This window comes from Molossus molossus, unplaced genomic scaffold (genome assembly GCF_014108415.1).
Source record: "Molossus molossus isolate mMolMol1 unplaced genomic scaffold, mMolMol1.p scaffold_m16_p_18, whole genome shotgun sequence".
Taxonomy (NCBI): Eukaryota; Metazoa; Chordata; class Mammalia; order Chiroptera; family Molossidae; genus Molossus; species Molossus molossus.
Genome location: NW_023425353.1, coordinates 35079675 through 35094617, shown reverse-complemented (window position 1 = coordinate 35094617; position 14943 = coordinate 35079675). Strand labels below are relative to the sequence as shown.

At 47.7% G+C, this 14943-nt stretch overlaps 1 protein-coding gene across 1 annotated transcript in view; it reads left to right on the top strand.

The window, feature by feature from the left end:
- Positions 1–14943, top strand: part of EPHB1 (EPH receptor B1) — a 413891-nt gene that overhangs the window by 330072 nt on the left and 68876 nt on the right. Inside the window, exons 8-9 of the mRNA XM_036266458.1 lie at positions 1735–1843; positions 2684–2748. Coding sequence (XP_036122351.1) covers positions 1735–1843; positions 2684–2748 — 174 coding nt within the window. The remainder of the gene's footprint in view (positions 1–1734; positions 1844–2683; positions 2749–14943) is intronic.

The following is a 14943-nucleotide window of genomic DNA, read 5'->3' as shown; positions in this document are numbered from 1 at the left end:
CCGCCTTAGGGCTTTATTAATTCTCCATTACAACCATTTCCCCCACTGCTCCGAGACCACCCCCTATGCTTATGAAAATGAGATTTCCCTGCTGCCTGAGCACTGAGCCTGGGTGTCTGCCAGACGGGGCTCACTCACTGTCGCCTTAGTTAGCCATTCACCACCGCGTATGTGGTCATTCACCTACGTATCATCTGCTTACCTATCTACATTTATTTATTCATGTATGAGCTGTTTCCGGATCATTTTCCAGATATCAGTCTATTCCCAACTTCCCAAATTGAAAGCCTTTCATTTTCCCTTTATTAGTTAAATTGTATAGAAAGCAGGCTGCCCTTGCACAGTGGTTTCCCTTAGGCCCGCCCTCTGCGATGAGGCACTTGACGGGGCTTGAGGCTCTCTGATGACACGTTCCATTTGTGACCATTTAAAGACTCACCAGAAAGATTTAAAAATCAGATGATCTCATATGAAAATGATAATATTCATTTTCTTAGGAACAATTGTAAGAGGAGCCGGTGCTGGTGGGCATTCCCGTGGGAGGCACTGCTGCCCGTGGGCACCCCCACCCCCCGCAATGTGCTCCTGGGGGCTTTAGTGCCGGCTCTCTCCCTGTAGGATTGGAGTTTGCAACCCGTTTGGAGTTTATTCTAGATGCGTTTTCGGTCGTATTTTAAGGATGGTGGAATGGTGAGGCGGTTCATCAGATTAATAACGCCACCCGTGTGAAAAGAACACGGGCTGTCTTCCTTTAAGGACTGGTTCCCCTCTCTGCACCTCACTTACCATCTAGATTTATGGGCGCGTTGGCATCAGAAGGTACACAGGATTAAAAGCCCAAAACTCAAAATGATCTGAACACTGGTCTCCTGGCAATTCTGCTAGACAAATCAAGAAGTAACAGATTTCTCCCAAGAAGGCTATTCCTTTTACATTGGCAGTTAAGTTTTGTAAACCCAAGAGGGGCTAGATGTGAGAGAGTTCTGGGAAGTGGCCAAATTCGGAAGTATTAATCTTACTGACTGGGGTTCGCATGTCGGTAGTAATTACACTCACTGAGGCTTTGGGCCCCAGCGGCCGCGCAAAGGTGAGTCTGAAGGTTGCCCGAAGATGGGTCACTGGGGCAGGAGGACCTGTAGGAAGGTCACAAAGCTTTATGAAGTTTTTAATGTATAAAGGCATTGTTAGGGACTGCTCACTGTGGCTCCTTGCATTTTTTTGGCCAAAATAATTTTTAAAAGCATGTATGTTACAAAAAACTCTCAACAGAGGAAAATGGAAATGTTACCTTCAGTGTTTAAAATTGACTTCTAGAGAGCAGGAGGTGTTGAGAACAACACCCGTGTCCTTAGCAGTCTCTGTCTCCACTCCAGAGTTGAAAGCTGGTTCAGACACTGGGGAGTCCCTGGAGTGTTGGTAAACATGCAGGTACTCTGCTCTTCACCCAGAGGTTCTGATTCAGATCTGAGTAGGGGTCCAGAAATGGTCGTGTTCAACATTTGGGCTTAGGAGATTCGGATGCAGATCCTGGGGAACCCCAGTTCAAGAAGCATTGTCATTAGGACTTCCAGATAAAACACAGGACGGCCAGTTAAATTTGAATTTCAGATACAATGGATAATGTTTGGGGCATATTTATACTTATTATTATATGTATAGCCTTTGGTGCATACATTGAGTACCAGCAATATGCAAAGGGCATACAGAGGTTTCTAATGTGTCTTTCTTACCTAGATGATTACAAGTCTGAGCTGAGAGAGCAGCTGCCCCTGATTGCTGGCTCAGCGGCGGCTGGGGTGGTGTTTGTCGTGGCCTTGGTGGCCATCTCCATCGTCTGCAGCAGGTAGGCCCTCCACTCCTTCCCCTGACTTCTCTCCTTGTACCCAGGAAGCCCCCCATTGGGACCCCTCCCAGGTCGCGCAGACTGGACAAGCCCAGTCACTCCCAGACACACCGCCAAGCTCCTGACCATTACTCCATCGCAGTCCACAGGCAGCCTAGATTCTCCAGATGATTTTCTCTGTGCCTGGGATAAAATCCTCTGTAAGAGCTGGGCAAGGCTATGAATAAACAGCATCCATCCTCGAGCTTCACTTTAGACCAGACTCTCAGCGCCCCTCACACATGACAGTTTTGCGGAGTGACGATTACAAAATTGCATTTGACCCACTGGAGCATCACAGCTGTTCCGCAGCCCATCCTCCGGTTAGAGAGCCCGGTACCGGCCTGGGCAGAGAGCATAGGGCAGCAGGCAGGAGGGGAGCAGAGGAGGAAAGAGGAACTCCAGGTTCTGCAGCAGGGCTGGCCCTGAAGGCCTTGTGAATTTTTAATACTGCTGCTACTGCCTTCGGCGGTTAGCCCAGATTCTGCTCTGCAGCGGCCTGTAGGTGGACGCTCCCAAGCAGTGCCACAGTGCAGCCAGAGCACTAATAGGCATCCCCAGGGCCTCTGCCCCGAGCTCCGACGGGACCCAGGGCCTGCCTGGCCTCCGAAACACCTAGACTTGAAAGCAGACCCAGCTGCCCACAGTGGCGGTCACTGGCCCTGACAGGCGCTGCACCTAAAGTGAGAGTTGCAGTTCCCATCCCAGGAGATGCCGGGGTGAGCGCCCAGTGGGTCAGGAGGCCTGGGCGGAGGGCCCTGGAGCAGAGGCTCAGAGAGCTCCTCCTCATTGTGTCCACAGGAAACGGGCGTACAGCAAAGAGGCCGTGTACAGCGACAAGCTCCAGCACTACAGCACGGGCCGAGGTGAGTAGAAAGCAGACACCACTGATCCCTGGAGAACCACTGAGTGGAGCAGGCAAGTGCTTCGAGAGCTTCTTAGAGCCGGACTGGCCAGTCCTGACCGCAGCCCTCTCCAGCTCCCAGGGACCAGCACAGCCTCTCTGCAGGTCCTCAGGGACCACGGGCTGCTGCCCCTCTGCCGCCTGCCCATTGTGGGCACTCATTGGATGCCTGGCAAGTAGATTATCCTTTGTATTGATAAGCCCATACAGGACAGGAGTGCAGGGAAAGATTGGGTGTAGCAGGTCAACGAGTCCTGAAATCAGACACAGTGGAGAGAGATGGAGGGTACCCTATTAACATCTTCCGCCTTATCGAATCCAGCTGAGCGGCTGGGGAATGTGTTAGCCAAATTCACAGATAAGCCAGAGAACATGAATATAGGGAATTAAAAAGATAGCAGAGCCCAAGAGGCCAAAGTGTTGGGATATCTCCCAAGTATTTTTTTTAAAAGTACCTTAAAAGTTTCTTCACTCATTATCTTACTCCACTCTCTAAAAAAAAAAATATATATATATATATATATATATATATATACACACACACACACACACACACACACACACACATATACACACACATATATATACACACACACATATATATAATATTTTATAACTAAAATTGCTCCTCAGTAATGTGCAATGTGAAGTCTTAGATTATTCTTTTATCTGTGTAATTACAACATTGCAGGGTCTAAAAATGTCCCACTGGGTCATTCGGGCCACCTTCCTGCCTCAGGAAAACAGTACCCTTAATCCTGACAGCAGACATGTTCTGTTTCTAAATAACTCCTTTTAAATTCCACAGATGCCCTCAGAAATCTGTCCCCAGCCCTTTGTGCTGGCTGTCACAGGCTTCTTCTATAAGCCTCATCTCACCTAAATCCCTCTGTTGCAACGTAAGCCCTCTTTTCCCTGTTCACACAGCAGTGAACAGGGAAAACATACCTTATACACACACACACACACACACACACACACACACACGCACACACTGAGCGTGCCTTCAATGGGCAGTTCTGAGAGCAAACACTGGGCTCAAAGGTAAAAGTTCTCATGGCTCAAACTCATCTCTTCTTCAACGTTACATCTCCAAGACATCCACACAGCAGCTCCACACGAAGGGCTCACGTCCTAACATGGCCAGTACCGGCTCGGGTTGTACAGAGGCCACTCTGTAGAAAAGATCTTATTTTCCAGGGACGTTCAATCTAAGACCAAGACACTGTCAAGGGTGTGTGGAGGCCAAGCCCCAGGCAGCTGGGCTGCTATCCAGACAGTCGCCGTTGGGAGGGAGGCATGGGCGCGGCTGGCCCAGAGGCACGGGCTCTCCCACAGTGGACTAGGGCAGCCCCGCTATCAGCCCCACGAGCTGGGGATGGGGATTCGAGAGAGCGGCCTCTCTCCAAATTCACACACACTGCTCCTGAAACAGTGCCATTTATCCCCCTTTCTTTGCCCTTCCAGACCACCTTGGGCCTCCACTTTAACCAGATGTTCCTGGTTTCAGGGAGGAAAACCCTACTGTGTTCTCTCTCCTTTCCTGCAGCCCAACGCTGCCTCACTGCAAAGTCCACATGTGCTTTTACTCATATCAACCTGTGCATTAACTCCTTTTCTAAATATTAATGTCTTTTATTGCATTGAATTTAAAAATAATGATGTTTAAAAACAAACAAACAGGGAAATAAAATAAAATGAAGTGGGAGGGTGAAGAAGAGTTCTTTATAGAAAAGGGCTAGTGGAATGTAGAAGGAATGGTAGAATTAGAAAATAACCGTTTTATCACTATTGACGTAACGATTGATTCAGGCAAGTATCAACAATGGGTACTAAAACCATTTGGTGAAAAGTTCTGGACTAACAAGGTATTAATGCTGTCTTCAAGTTTATTGTAGGCAGGGCCTTAGCTTCCTCACCTGGAAAAGAGACTTTGATTGTATCTGATTTTCAAGTGAAGGTACCCCTCCGGGGTGCATCAGAATGACCTGCCTGCCTCCTGGCCTGTCTCCGGATTCTGACGTGCCCCCACCTCTGCTCTCTGCTCTTTGCCATATTGAGAACCACTGTAAAGTCTGTTTCAGATGTAGCATCCTGCTAACTCTCTGGATGAGGAATTCAGAGCTGGCCATGGGAACATAAAATTGGGAATACCATTTTGAAGACTACAGATGGCCAAAGGCAAGATTGGGTTGCCTTAGGAGGGAGCTTTCATTTTAAAGGCACACAAGCTAAGCCTTGAATTGCCCCATGGGTGGGGTGCCAATCATCAAGTTAGGGGGCAGCTTGGTGCCTTTTTGGCCACTTCAACCTGAGATCTGGCCACTCTCCTGCTCTGCTGGGCCACCAGGTGGTGCCTACATCCACAAAGGTGCTTCCAAAGTGCTCACCGCCCTCTTCTGGGGGATTTTGTCACATCTAAGGCCCACCAAAGGAAGCTTCTCTGGTTCCCAGGGTCCAAAGGAAAATCAAAACCTGGTCTGCAGTAATCATGGCCTTGCCGCAACCAGTGGGGACAGGTGAAGACGCAGTGTTGACAAGCTGCACAGTGGCCATCCCTGGGACTCGGGGTGGACGCAGAGTTCTAAGTGGACCAGAGTTCACTCCCTTGGCTGCCTTAGAAGTCTGTCTTCTTTTTAATTGAGCTCACCATTTAGAAATGTCCGTTCCCTCTATTCATAACTGTTCTCTTTTTATCCAGTCCCTGAAACCTGGCTCCTCTGTGCTCCTAGTTCTCTAAACTCAGAGTCTCATACATTGAATTGCATTAGTGCATTTTCTCCTGTGGACATCAGTACCTCTGACTAAGGCTATTGCTGTTGGAGAATCACAGTGCAAGGACCGTAGAGCTGAGGGAAGGCTCAAGACACATGTACCAAGAGGAAACAAGACTGATGGAGGATGGGCCTGGCCTAAGACAGGGAAGGGGTAGGAATAATTAGTTATGGAAAGCTGACTGTGTACCTTTGTTCTGGTAGCTCATTTCAATGCATCTGACCCTGACAACTACTCCAGGAGGTGGGCATTAATCTAGGGAGAAAAATGACTTTACCAGAACACATGGCTCACAGGTGGCAGAGGTAAACTGCACACCCTCTAAGTCCGGCTGCAGAGCCCATACTCTTCCCTTATTGCAGCAGCTCAAGGTGCCTGGTGGTCAGGAGCAGGTGAGAATGCAATGAGGACTAATTCTTGGTGTCTTGGCTGGTGGTTTGTTACTACTCCCCACTCTGAGTCCCAACGCAGGAAGCAGAAAGGTCTATAAAACCTGAACTGAATGTATGCACGAGTCCATACCTGGGCCATCCAAGTGCACGCACCTCCCTGTGGGATGTGACAGCAACCTGGAGCTCTGCAGGCTTCCTGCCCTGGGGGTGACAGAAAACCTGCAGGAGCGCCCCAGCCTCATTCATCAGTGCTGGGAGGGCGCTGTCTCTCTTCCCTGCAGGCAGGACACATGGCACCACAGAGAGGCTGGCAGCTCCTGCCCTCCAGACCTGCCTCCCAAGATGATACAAAAGCTGAAGGAGACATCATGTAAATGTTTGCAAATGGGTTACCTTCTACAGCCCATTGAGATGTGGCAGATCTGGTCAATTTGAGAGCACGGTGCTCTCTGGGACACTGGTTTATGTCCATTCTCTGTGCCCGGAGCACAGTGAGCAGGCATATAAAAGGGGGTTTGGACTGGGGTGAAAGAGACCACAGGGAAGGCAGGTTGGGAAGACAAAGTATTTTGGACATGGTGCTGGACACTTGGATGGGAGCCTTGATTTATAAAACAAGGTTCATGTTCAAGGGTGGTGGGTGGGGCTGTGGGTGTTCCATGTCCAGGAAGAGGCAGACACATGGTGTGCCCACATGGTTTATGGGGCCAATTCTCAGGAGGTTCTGACTGACTAAAAATGGCCTGGACAGGATGATCAGGTGGGCTGGGGTGAGCTAGGGAATCTATCTTAGAAAAGTTCCAGTTGATTCCATATGTAGTAGACACTACTCGGTACATATGGGGCTTAGGTAACTACACACTTGACAGTGGTTGCCATCTTCCTGATTTCTGAGTTAGGTGGAGTGTGTGAGGTTGGGAAAGAGGAAGATAAAGGCTTGGTAAGGGGTCAAGGGCTTTCCGGAAGCAGCCTAACTGAACCATCACTGTGCTGCAGGCGACCACAGATCTAATCACACATCTAATACTATTAAGCTTCCCGAAGGTATGTGCCCCATGATGGTAGACTGGCCAACCCTCTAATTTTCACACTGGGCAAGAGGGACGAGCACTAAGATGACAGAACAGAAGGGTGAGCTTGATCCCTGCCAAATTCTTGAAGAGACGGAAGCAGATGGGTTCTGGGCATTGAAAACTGATTTCAGTGACCATTAGGAACCATCACAGGATTGTTAAGAAAAAATAATGGGGACCTCATCTCATTTACTAGGGTTACACATTTAGTAAATTCCGGAGCACTGCCGTTATTTTGGCACACGTTTGATTACCTCCTAAGGGAAAGCACTGTAAAGCAGGTACAGAGCTTGTCCTCACACGGAAAGAAAGTGGGTTAGTGACTCTGTCAGCCAGGCAGGAAGTCACCGGTTTTATTTTAGTCCTTGTCTAATTCAATCTCTTGTTTGTTTGATTGTTTTGTAAATTCATGAGTCAGGAACAGGCCTGGGGATTCTTATCAAGTTTGTAGGCAATGGCTGGAGAGTATAACTAACACCATAGAAGACAGAATCAAAATTCAGAACTATCCATCAGTGTTGAATGCTAATTCGAAATCCGCAAGATGAAATGTTAGAGGGATAAATCTAGAGTCTAGCGTTTGGGTTAAAACAAAAAAGATGCAGTGGAAAAGGAGGACACCTGACTGGCTATTTGCATGAAAATAAATGTAGGTATTTAGTTGACCACATGACTCATACGTGTGATATACAACTGACTTCTTAAAAACAAAGCACCATACCTGATACGAAATATATAATGTTCTCCAATTTTGAGCACTTGCTATATTAAGCACTTTACCTCTTAACTAATTTAATTTTCCTAACTGCCCCATGAGGTACATTTTGCATGTAAAGAAACAGGGCCTCAGAAAGGACAAGTAACCTGTCCAGAGACTTAGAACTAGTGATTTATAAAACAAGGCTTTCAGCTCAGGTCTGTCTGGCTTTGTGGTCCCAATTAAAGTTCAGGTCAGGAGAGGTGACGCCCAGACCTGCTGTCCTCTGTGCTGATAAGAACACATCTAGAGCAATATTCTTGGCTCTGGGGACCATTTCAGGAAAGGCGTTGTCAGCAAAGCAGCTCCTCAGGGCGGAGCAGCCTGCCTGTGGAGGGTGCCAGGTCCTGATCTGTTACCTCAGAGACTTGGAAACACCAGGTTGGTGCAAGAGAAATGCAGGCAGGGACCTGGGTCATCATCAAGCATCACACCATCATGGCAAAGGAAAGGACGTGCAGTTGTTGTGTGGCGTGAGGTTAGCTGGAGTCGTCAAGGGAAAGATCGAAGAAGGCAGATGTGATTCAGTCTAAGAACATCCCCCACTCCCACACTGGGGTTGTCCAACACAGAGGCAGGCTGCTCTGAGGGGGAGGTGAGCTCCCTCTTCTTAGAAGCATTCAAGCAGAGATCGTTGTCAGTCAAGGATGTTGTAGAGAAGGTTCCTGCTTTAGGTGGGACATTGGGCTAGATTAGACACAGAAAAACATCTAGGTCCAAGAGTCTACATCTGCCTTTCTTGACCTTGGGTGGTAGGTGTGTTTCAGAACCATAGAGGGCATAGCATCTAGCTCACTGGAAATCACCTTGGGCATCAGTGTGAAGGTCAGATGTACCCCCTGGAGGAAGGAGACAGACTGGAAATTTTGGCTGCTTCTTCTGGAGGTAACAAGAGTATTTGTAACTGAGTATGAGGGCCTTTGGGGAGAGAAGGAAAGGCCCCAAGGTGCAAAAGGTGGCTGAGTTTTCAGTGGGTGCTTATTAAATGTCAAATAAATTTTAATAAGCTAGATCCACCCACGTGTCCACTGCTGGCTCTAAATCAGAGCCTCTAGCAACCACGTTAACTCTTTTGGTCTTAGCTCATGGGCTGTGGCCCTCAGATTCCTGGCAGGACTTCAATGGCCCAGGCCAGTGGGCCTTGCCTGGAAGGACCTGCCTGCCCTGGTCATTGATTCCAAAGAAATAGGAAGAAGTTAAACTCCTTTTCCTGAAATGCCTTCCTCAATAGCAGGTAGACTATGGTCCATTTTCCTTCTCCTGGTGACACATATGTGGTTTTAAGAAAAATCTTAAAAACATGGTGAAACCCCCAAACAGAGAGGGGAAGAAAGATCATCCTCAGATCCACTACTCCTCAAGCTCATTGCCCACCCCGTGGCTCCCCTCTTGTATTCTTCCCTAAGCCCAGGCTGAGCACCCAGGACTTCTGTTCTTTCATAGAGAAAGACAACCATCCATTATCCTGGTTTTAGGCCTCAGAAGCAGGTGGAGCAAACTATTTCTAGTGCCCATTGACCTTTTCTGGTAGGTTCACTCCAAGAAACTGCCAGATCTTCAGCCCTTCAGATCAACAGCCTCAACTACCCCCACATGCCAGTCAAATCTACAACTCCAGGCCCAGTCTCCCACTCTGTTTCCATTCTAAGTTTTCTGACTGTCTTCTGAGCACTTGCATATTTCATCTGTTCATTCAAAGTCCAAAGCCACATTTGCCAACTTCCTTGCCCGAAGTCCATTACCTGGCTCATAGGGCCACTTCATTCTAGAAGTCCTGGGATTGAGTTTTAATTCTTCTTGTCCCTCCTTCATTCCCCATCGTTAGTTGCTCACCAAGCGCTGTGACTTCTTCCTTTGAAATTTCTCTTGCCTCTTCTTCTCATGGTTGAATACTGTCGTCTTCCACCTCAATGACTGCAACAACCTCATCGTTGTTTTCTCAGCCTCCAGCTCCCCCCATAACAGTGCATGTGAATACTGCAACCTGCCAGCAAAACTGCCCGGTGCCCTGCTCAGTACATCCCTCCCCTGCTGATGGGACAGTTGTCAGCTCTGTGTGTCCGACGGCATCAATCCTAATGCCTTTGTTTGGTACTCGGGCCCTCGCGTGCTAGTGCTTCAGTGCTGTTCCACTGCAGACTCCCCTCCTCTCCACATTTGAGCTGGTCACACTCTCCTCATGCCAGGAAACAGTGGGCCTCTCTGAGAGCTGTGCCTCACGACACGCCAAGCTTCTCCCTCTCTGTGACCGAGAGACTTGTGCCTCTAAGCTTCTGGCCTTGAAGACTGGCATTCACAGCTTTCTGCCTTCTCTGGTTTCGGCAGCATTTACAGCTTGTTTCCAGGTGTGGTTCTCGATGCTAGACTCTCTAGCACTGTACCCCAATTCTTTCATTGTCTCAGTTGCGTGAAGAATATATCCTCACCTGATGATCTTTTTCCATTGATTTGTAGATAGAGATAGAATGGAAGGGAGGGAGAGAGAGAGACAAAAAAAAAACATCAGTGTGAGAAAGACACATCGACTGGTTGCCTCCCACATGACCCTGACTGGGGATCGAACCTGCAACCCAGGTACATGCCCTTGACTGTGAATCAAACCTGAGACCCTTCGTTCCTTGGATCGACACTAACTACTGAGCCAAACAAGCCAGGGCACAGGCTATATTTTTTCTATAGCTCCCACAGTCCCTAGAACAATGCTGTTTGGGTGTCTAGTCAGTGCTGAGAAAAATGAAAGGTGATCAATGTACTGAGACAGTGGATTAGATGAAGTCCCTTTCGGGGTCTGAATTTTATATGCAGTTCCCTACACTGCTTCCCTCTTATGCTTAGGTATCTGGACTAAATTTAGATGAGTCACAAAGATGAGTAAGTCTGCCTTAGATTCGGAGTGGGGAATGAGGAAACACACTTCCCCATTTTCCATGACTCTGTCAAACCTGTTTGGATACAACATATCAGTGACTGAAAACAACCTAACTCACTACCTCTCCAAAACCATACTGTGGGATTCTAGGAACCGTCCACCAGCAGGAAGGCCACGGGCTCTTCCTGGCACCCCTGAAGCCTCCTAGACAGCCATGCTCTCCATGGACCTAAAAGATGCCCGTGGTTCTGATTTTGCACTTTCTGAATGCACAGAGAGGAGCCGTCTTCTCCTTCAGCTTGTCCTGCTAAATGTCACCTACTGTTTGGAACTGGCCCTTTCCCAGCCCACTTCTGTTCTGCCCTGGAAACCTGGCACTTGTAAATTCAGCAACTGACCTTTTAGAATCACCCCACACATCTGCCAGTATCCCCAGAATTAGTATCCACGTCGTCACTTTCTGAGGTGGGGTCTCTGACAGTACCAGGTACTTCTGCTTCAGGGACTTCTCCATGCTGTGCAAGAAGGCTCTGGATTGTGGCTAAGTCATTTCTCCCCAAACTTAATATATTCAGAGCTTCGGTTCCTGTTTAAGATTTGGCAAATCTCCTAGAACTACGATCCTTTAAAGCTGTAGGCAGTCCAGGCTGTGACCCTAGCCACAGCATAAATGAGTTTTGAGGTCAAAGAACAAATATTTACAAATCAGATTTTTAATAGAAATTACTAAACGAGATCATACAGCTGAAGATTTTTCTCTCTCAAGGCACTAGCAATCAGCAGTTTAGATCCATACCGCTTTTGTGCCAAAGGTACGTAACCTATGTTAAAAAATAATCAGAAACTGTAAAATATTATAAACATATAATCTTAATAATAGTGATAATGTGAAGCATTGTACAGAGCATTATAAAATGTCTTACGTTATCACTCTATATTACACTTGATATTACTATCAGGCCACTAATAATATTTCCCCAACACTCACAATCTGAGCACATTCCCTGAGCCCGTCTCCAAATGTTTGGCTCTGCCTGACTCGGCAGCTGACTTGAAATTCTTATTCACTGTCTGGTGATTCATTGCACTAAATACCACTTTCCTGATAATTAAAAACTGCTCACTGGCAAGTGGGAGCAGGAACAGGCTGATGTAGGATTTATGCAGAAACACAAAATGAGCCGAAAGACAAATGACCTGTTCTGCGGAGCTCAAGGCGTTCTTCTCTCACGTCATCTTCTGGGACTTGAGAAAGGCTGGCAGGAGAGAGGTGGCATTCGGAGAGGAGGCAGTGCAGGGGGACCGTTAAGTGCACGTGCTCAGCCAAATCGCTCGTCTGGTTTAGGACAGGAGGTCACTGCCAGCCAGAGGGCGTGGGCCAGGACTATTTCCTAGGTCAGCCCCCTCAGACCTCTCAGAAGAAAAGCACCGAGTTTGGGCCATTTGTTAGACTGGATTTCCGTTTCCTTTCCTCAGTGTAACAATGGTATCCTCAATTTCAGGAAAACAAGCACCGATTCCCAGTGTTGCATAGAGGCCAGTCATTCTCATTAACATTGCATGACCACTCCCAGGCTCCTTGCAACCTCCTCGACTTCTTGTGAAACAGTCAAAACCTCTGGCCCCAGAATAGCAGCTGTGACATTGCATGTGTGTGTGCACCTGTTTGCACACACATACGTGCACACACACATACACACCCCATAATTCTACAAGCCAGCAAGGTAGCAAAGCGCTCTTTGTGAGCAAACCGCACCTGTCATTACAGTGTGAACTTTCTCCCATTCAGGTGCCCATTACTGGCCTAAGAGAATCCCGGCACCATCAAGAGATGAGCCATTCCCTTCTGGGAATAGCTCCTTCCCAGAACTGATTGGAGCCAGTATCTGTGAAGCTCATTAACTGAGAATCCTTTCTCATTCATCCTTATATATGTCTTTACTCTCAAACCATTCATTACAGCACATTCTAGATTGTTTAATTAGTTTCCATGGAAGAGATCCTGTAGGACAGCTTAACATACCTTTAAAAGCCCTTGGTCTAAAATAACAATGTAATTATTTTTAAAGTAACTAATATAACCCTAAGTGGCTTATATCCCTCACTGCCCACCCCACTTGGCTTCCCCTTCCTACCTCCCCAAACACTTCCTAGAACAATTTACTGGCGATGACTATGAGGATATCAATTGTGAGCCCTCCCTGTACACCAGGTACTGTGCTGGGCATGTCACTTGCAATGTGATCTTATCATCACCACCCCGGGAGGGAGGTGTTGTTGCCTCCACTGGTGAGGAGAAAATTGCTAGAAGAGATGGATGTGGACTCGTTGTATATGCCGGGTTAGTAAGAGACTTTGGGGTTCTGACCTCACCTCTGGGCCCCAGCATCTGGGCTTTCAACCTCCTCTTACCACAGCACAGAATTTGGGAAAAGTCACAGGTTGTTGCCATTGACTGGTGTTCCTTTTGGGCCTGTTGTTGCCTCATCCCATGCCCTCAGCCCTCCAGTGCACACTAGTTGAACTTCCCCCTGCAGCGTCTGTGTTTCCTTTGTTTTTCTTTTTTAATTTATTGAAGTAACATTTAGTAATAACATTTAGAAATTTCAGGCGTACAACATGATAAATCAATATCTGCATACTCTGTTGTGTGCTCACCACCCAAAAGCTGGTTTTCTTCTGTTACCGTATGTTTGACCCCCTTTGCCCAGTTGGCCTAAATGCTGCCTCTGGTGGTGGAGCTTCCCAGGCACCTGCACAGCAGGCCAAGCAGCCCCCGGCCAATGGCTGATGGGAATCATGCGGTAATATCCCAGCTCCCGCCTCTGTAAGGTGGGCCAGCTCTGAAGCAGGTGGTGATGATTCCCACAGGTCCCCAGAGCTTCCTGGGGCTTAGTCTGCTTCAGTCCCCCACAGGGTAAGTGGCTTGAGAGCACAGTCTTCATCCGCTGCCTTCCACTCCCTCTTACTTCCCCACTCACCTACAGGGACTTCTTGGGATCAACGCCCAGATAAGCCACTTGCCTTCAAAACTTTGTCTGAAGGGTTGCTTCTGGAGTTGCTGGCCTGACTTTCAACCTGTTCGCAATCCTTTCTCCTCTTCAGCTGTTCTCCCTACCAAATGAGAAAGAGAGGCACACCTTCCCTGTTCCCCCTTTTTCCTCTTTCCTGCGTCCCCCAGGGGTTAGAACATTCTAGTACAAAGGTGAGGATGTCTCTATTTGCTGTGTCCACATTTCAGTCAACGGAGTCCAAAGTCCATGTTGTCAACCCCAGGTTTCCAAGGAGCTTGCTAGGGGTTGATTTGCATCCTAAAGACGGCCGTCTAGACATGCTAGGAGTGACTTCATTTAGTGACTGGAAATAACCCATTTTCCAGAAAAAGCACTTCCTCTGGGCAGGGCACTCTTTGGCTTTAAAGAAACATCCTCTTCGATTCTTTGATCCATTTCCTCCTCCCTCTAGATTACACTTCCAGTCTTTGCCCGAATTAGTGACCAAGCCAACACTAATTTGGGGGAGCTGTAGAGCCATCTTCAGAAGAAATTTGGATGAAAAATGTCACAACGAGACTGTGTGTGAAGAGCTGGGAGTCACTTGAGGATAAGCTGGGGTGGGGATGCAGTGCTGAGAGGGCAGCGCTCAGGGAACCCGGTGCCCAGCTCAGCCTTGGGCCCCCGCCGAGGGCTCACAGCACTACTTTTCCAGACCTGTGCCCTGCTGCCCCGATTCTTGCATGAACCAGACAGGAGCAGCGGGCAGGGAAAATGCCCCTCTTCACAAGGATGGGATGCTAGATCCTGTGGTTTGGCTTTCGAAGCCTACCTTCCCACCACACACCACCACCATGAAAACAACTTCTGTACTTTGCCTAATGACACAGCTAACATGTTGAAGAATTACATTGTGAATGAATCCATTTGTTTCTTGGGTTCCACTTCCTTTTTTGTCCCCTCTCCTCCACTTTTTGAATCCATTTTTTCTGCAGTGACAATTCTCTATTTTGTCCCCATGCACGCCTATTTATCTTACCACTGTAAACGCCAGTGACAAAGTCTATATTCCTTTATGTATTTCTCGTTCACCATTTTATTCGTTTTTCATACTTCAGTGTGTCTGAAGGCAGGGGTGTTCAATTACCATTTTTCTTTCATTCCACCTCATTTTTTTTTATGTAGATGGTACTCTTTTCTCTATCAGTATTTTCTATGCTTTTCTCTTCAGATTTTCTCTTCTGGTATACTTTCCTGGTATTTATATGTGGAGGTTTTTCTAATAGCAAATTCTGTTT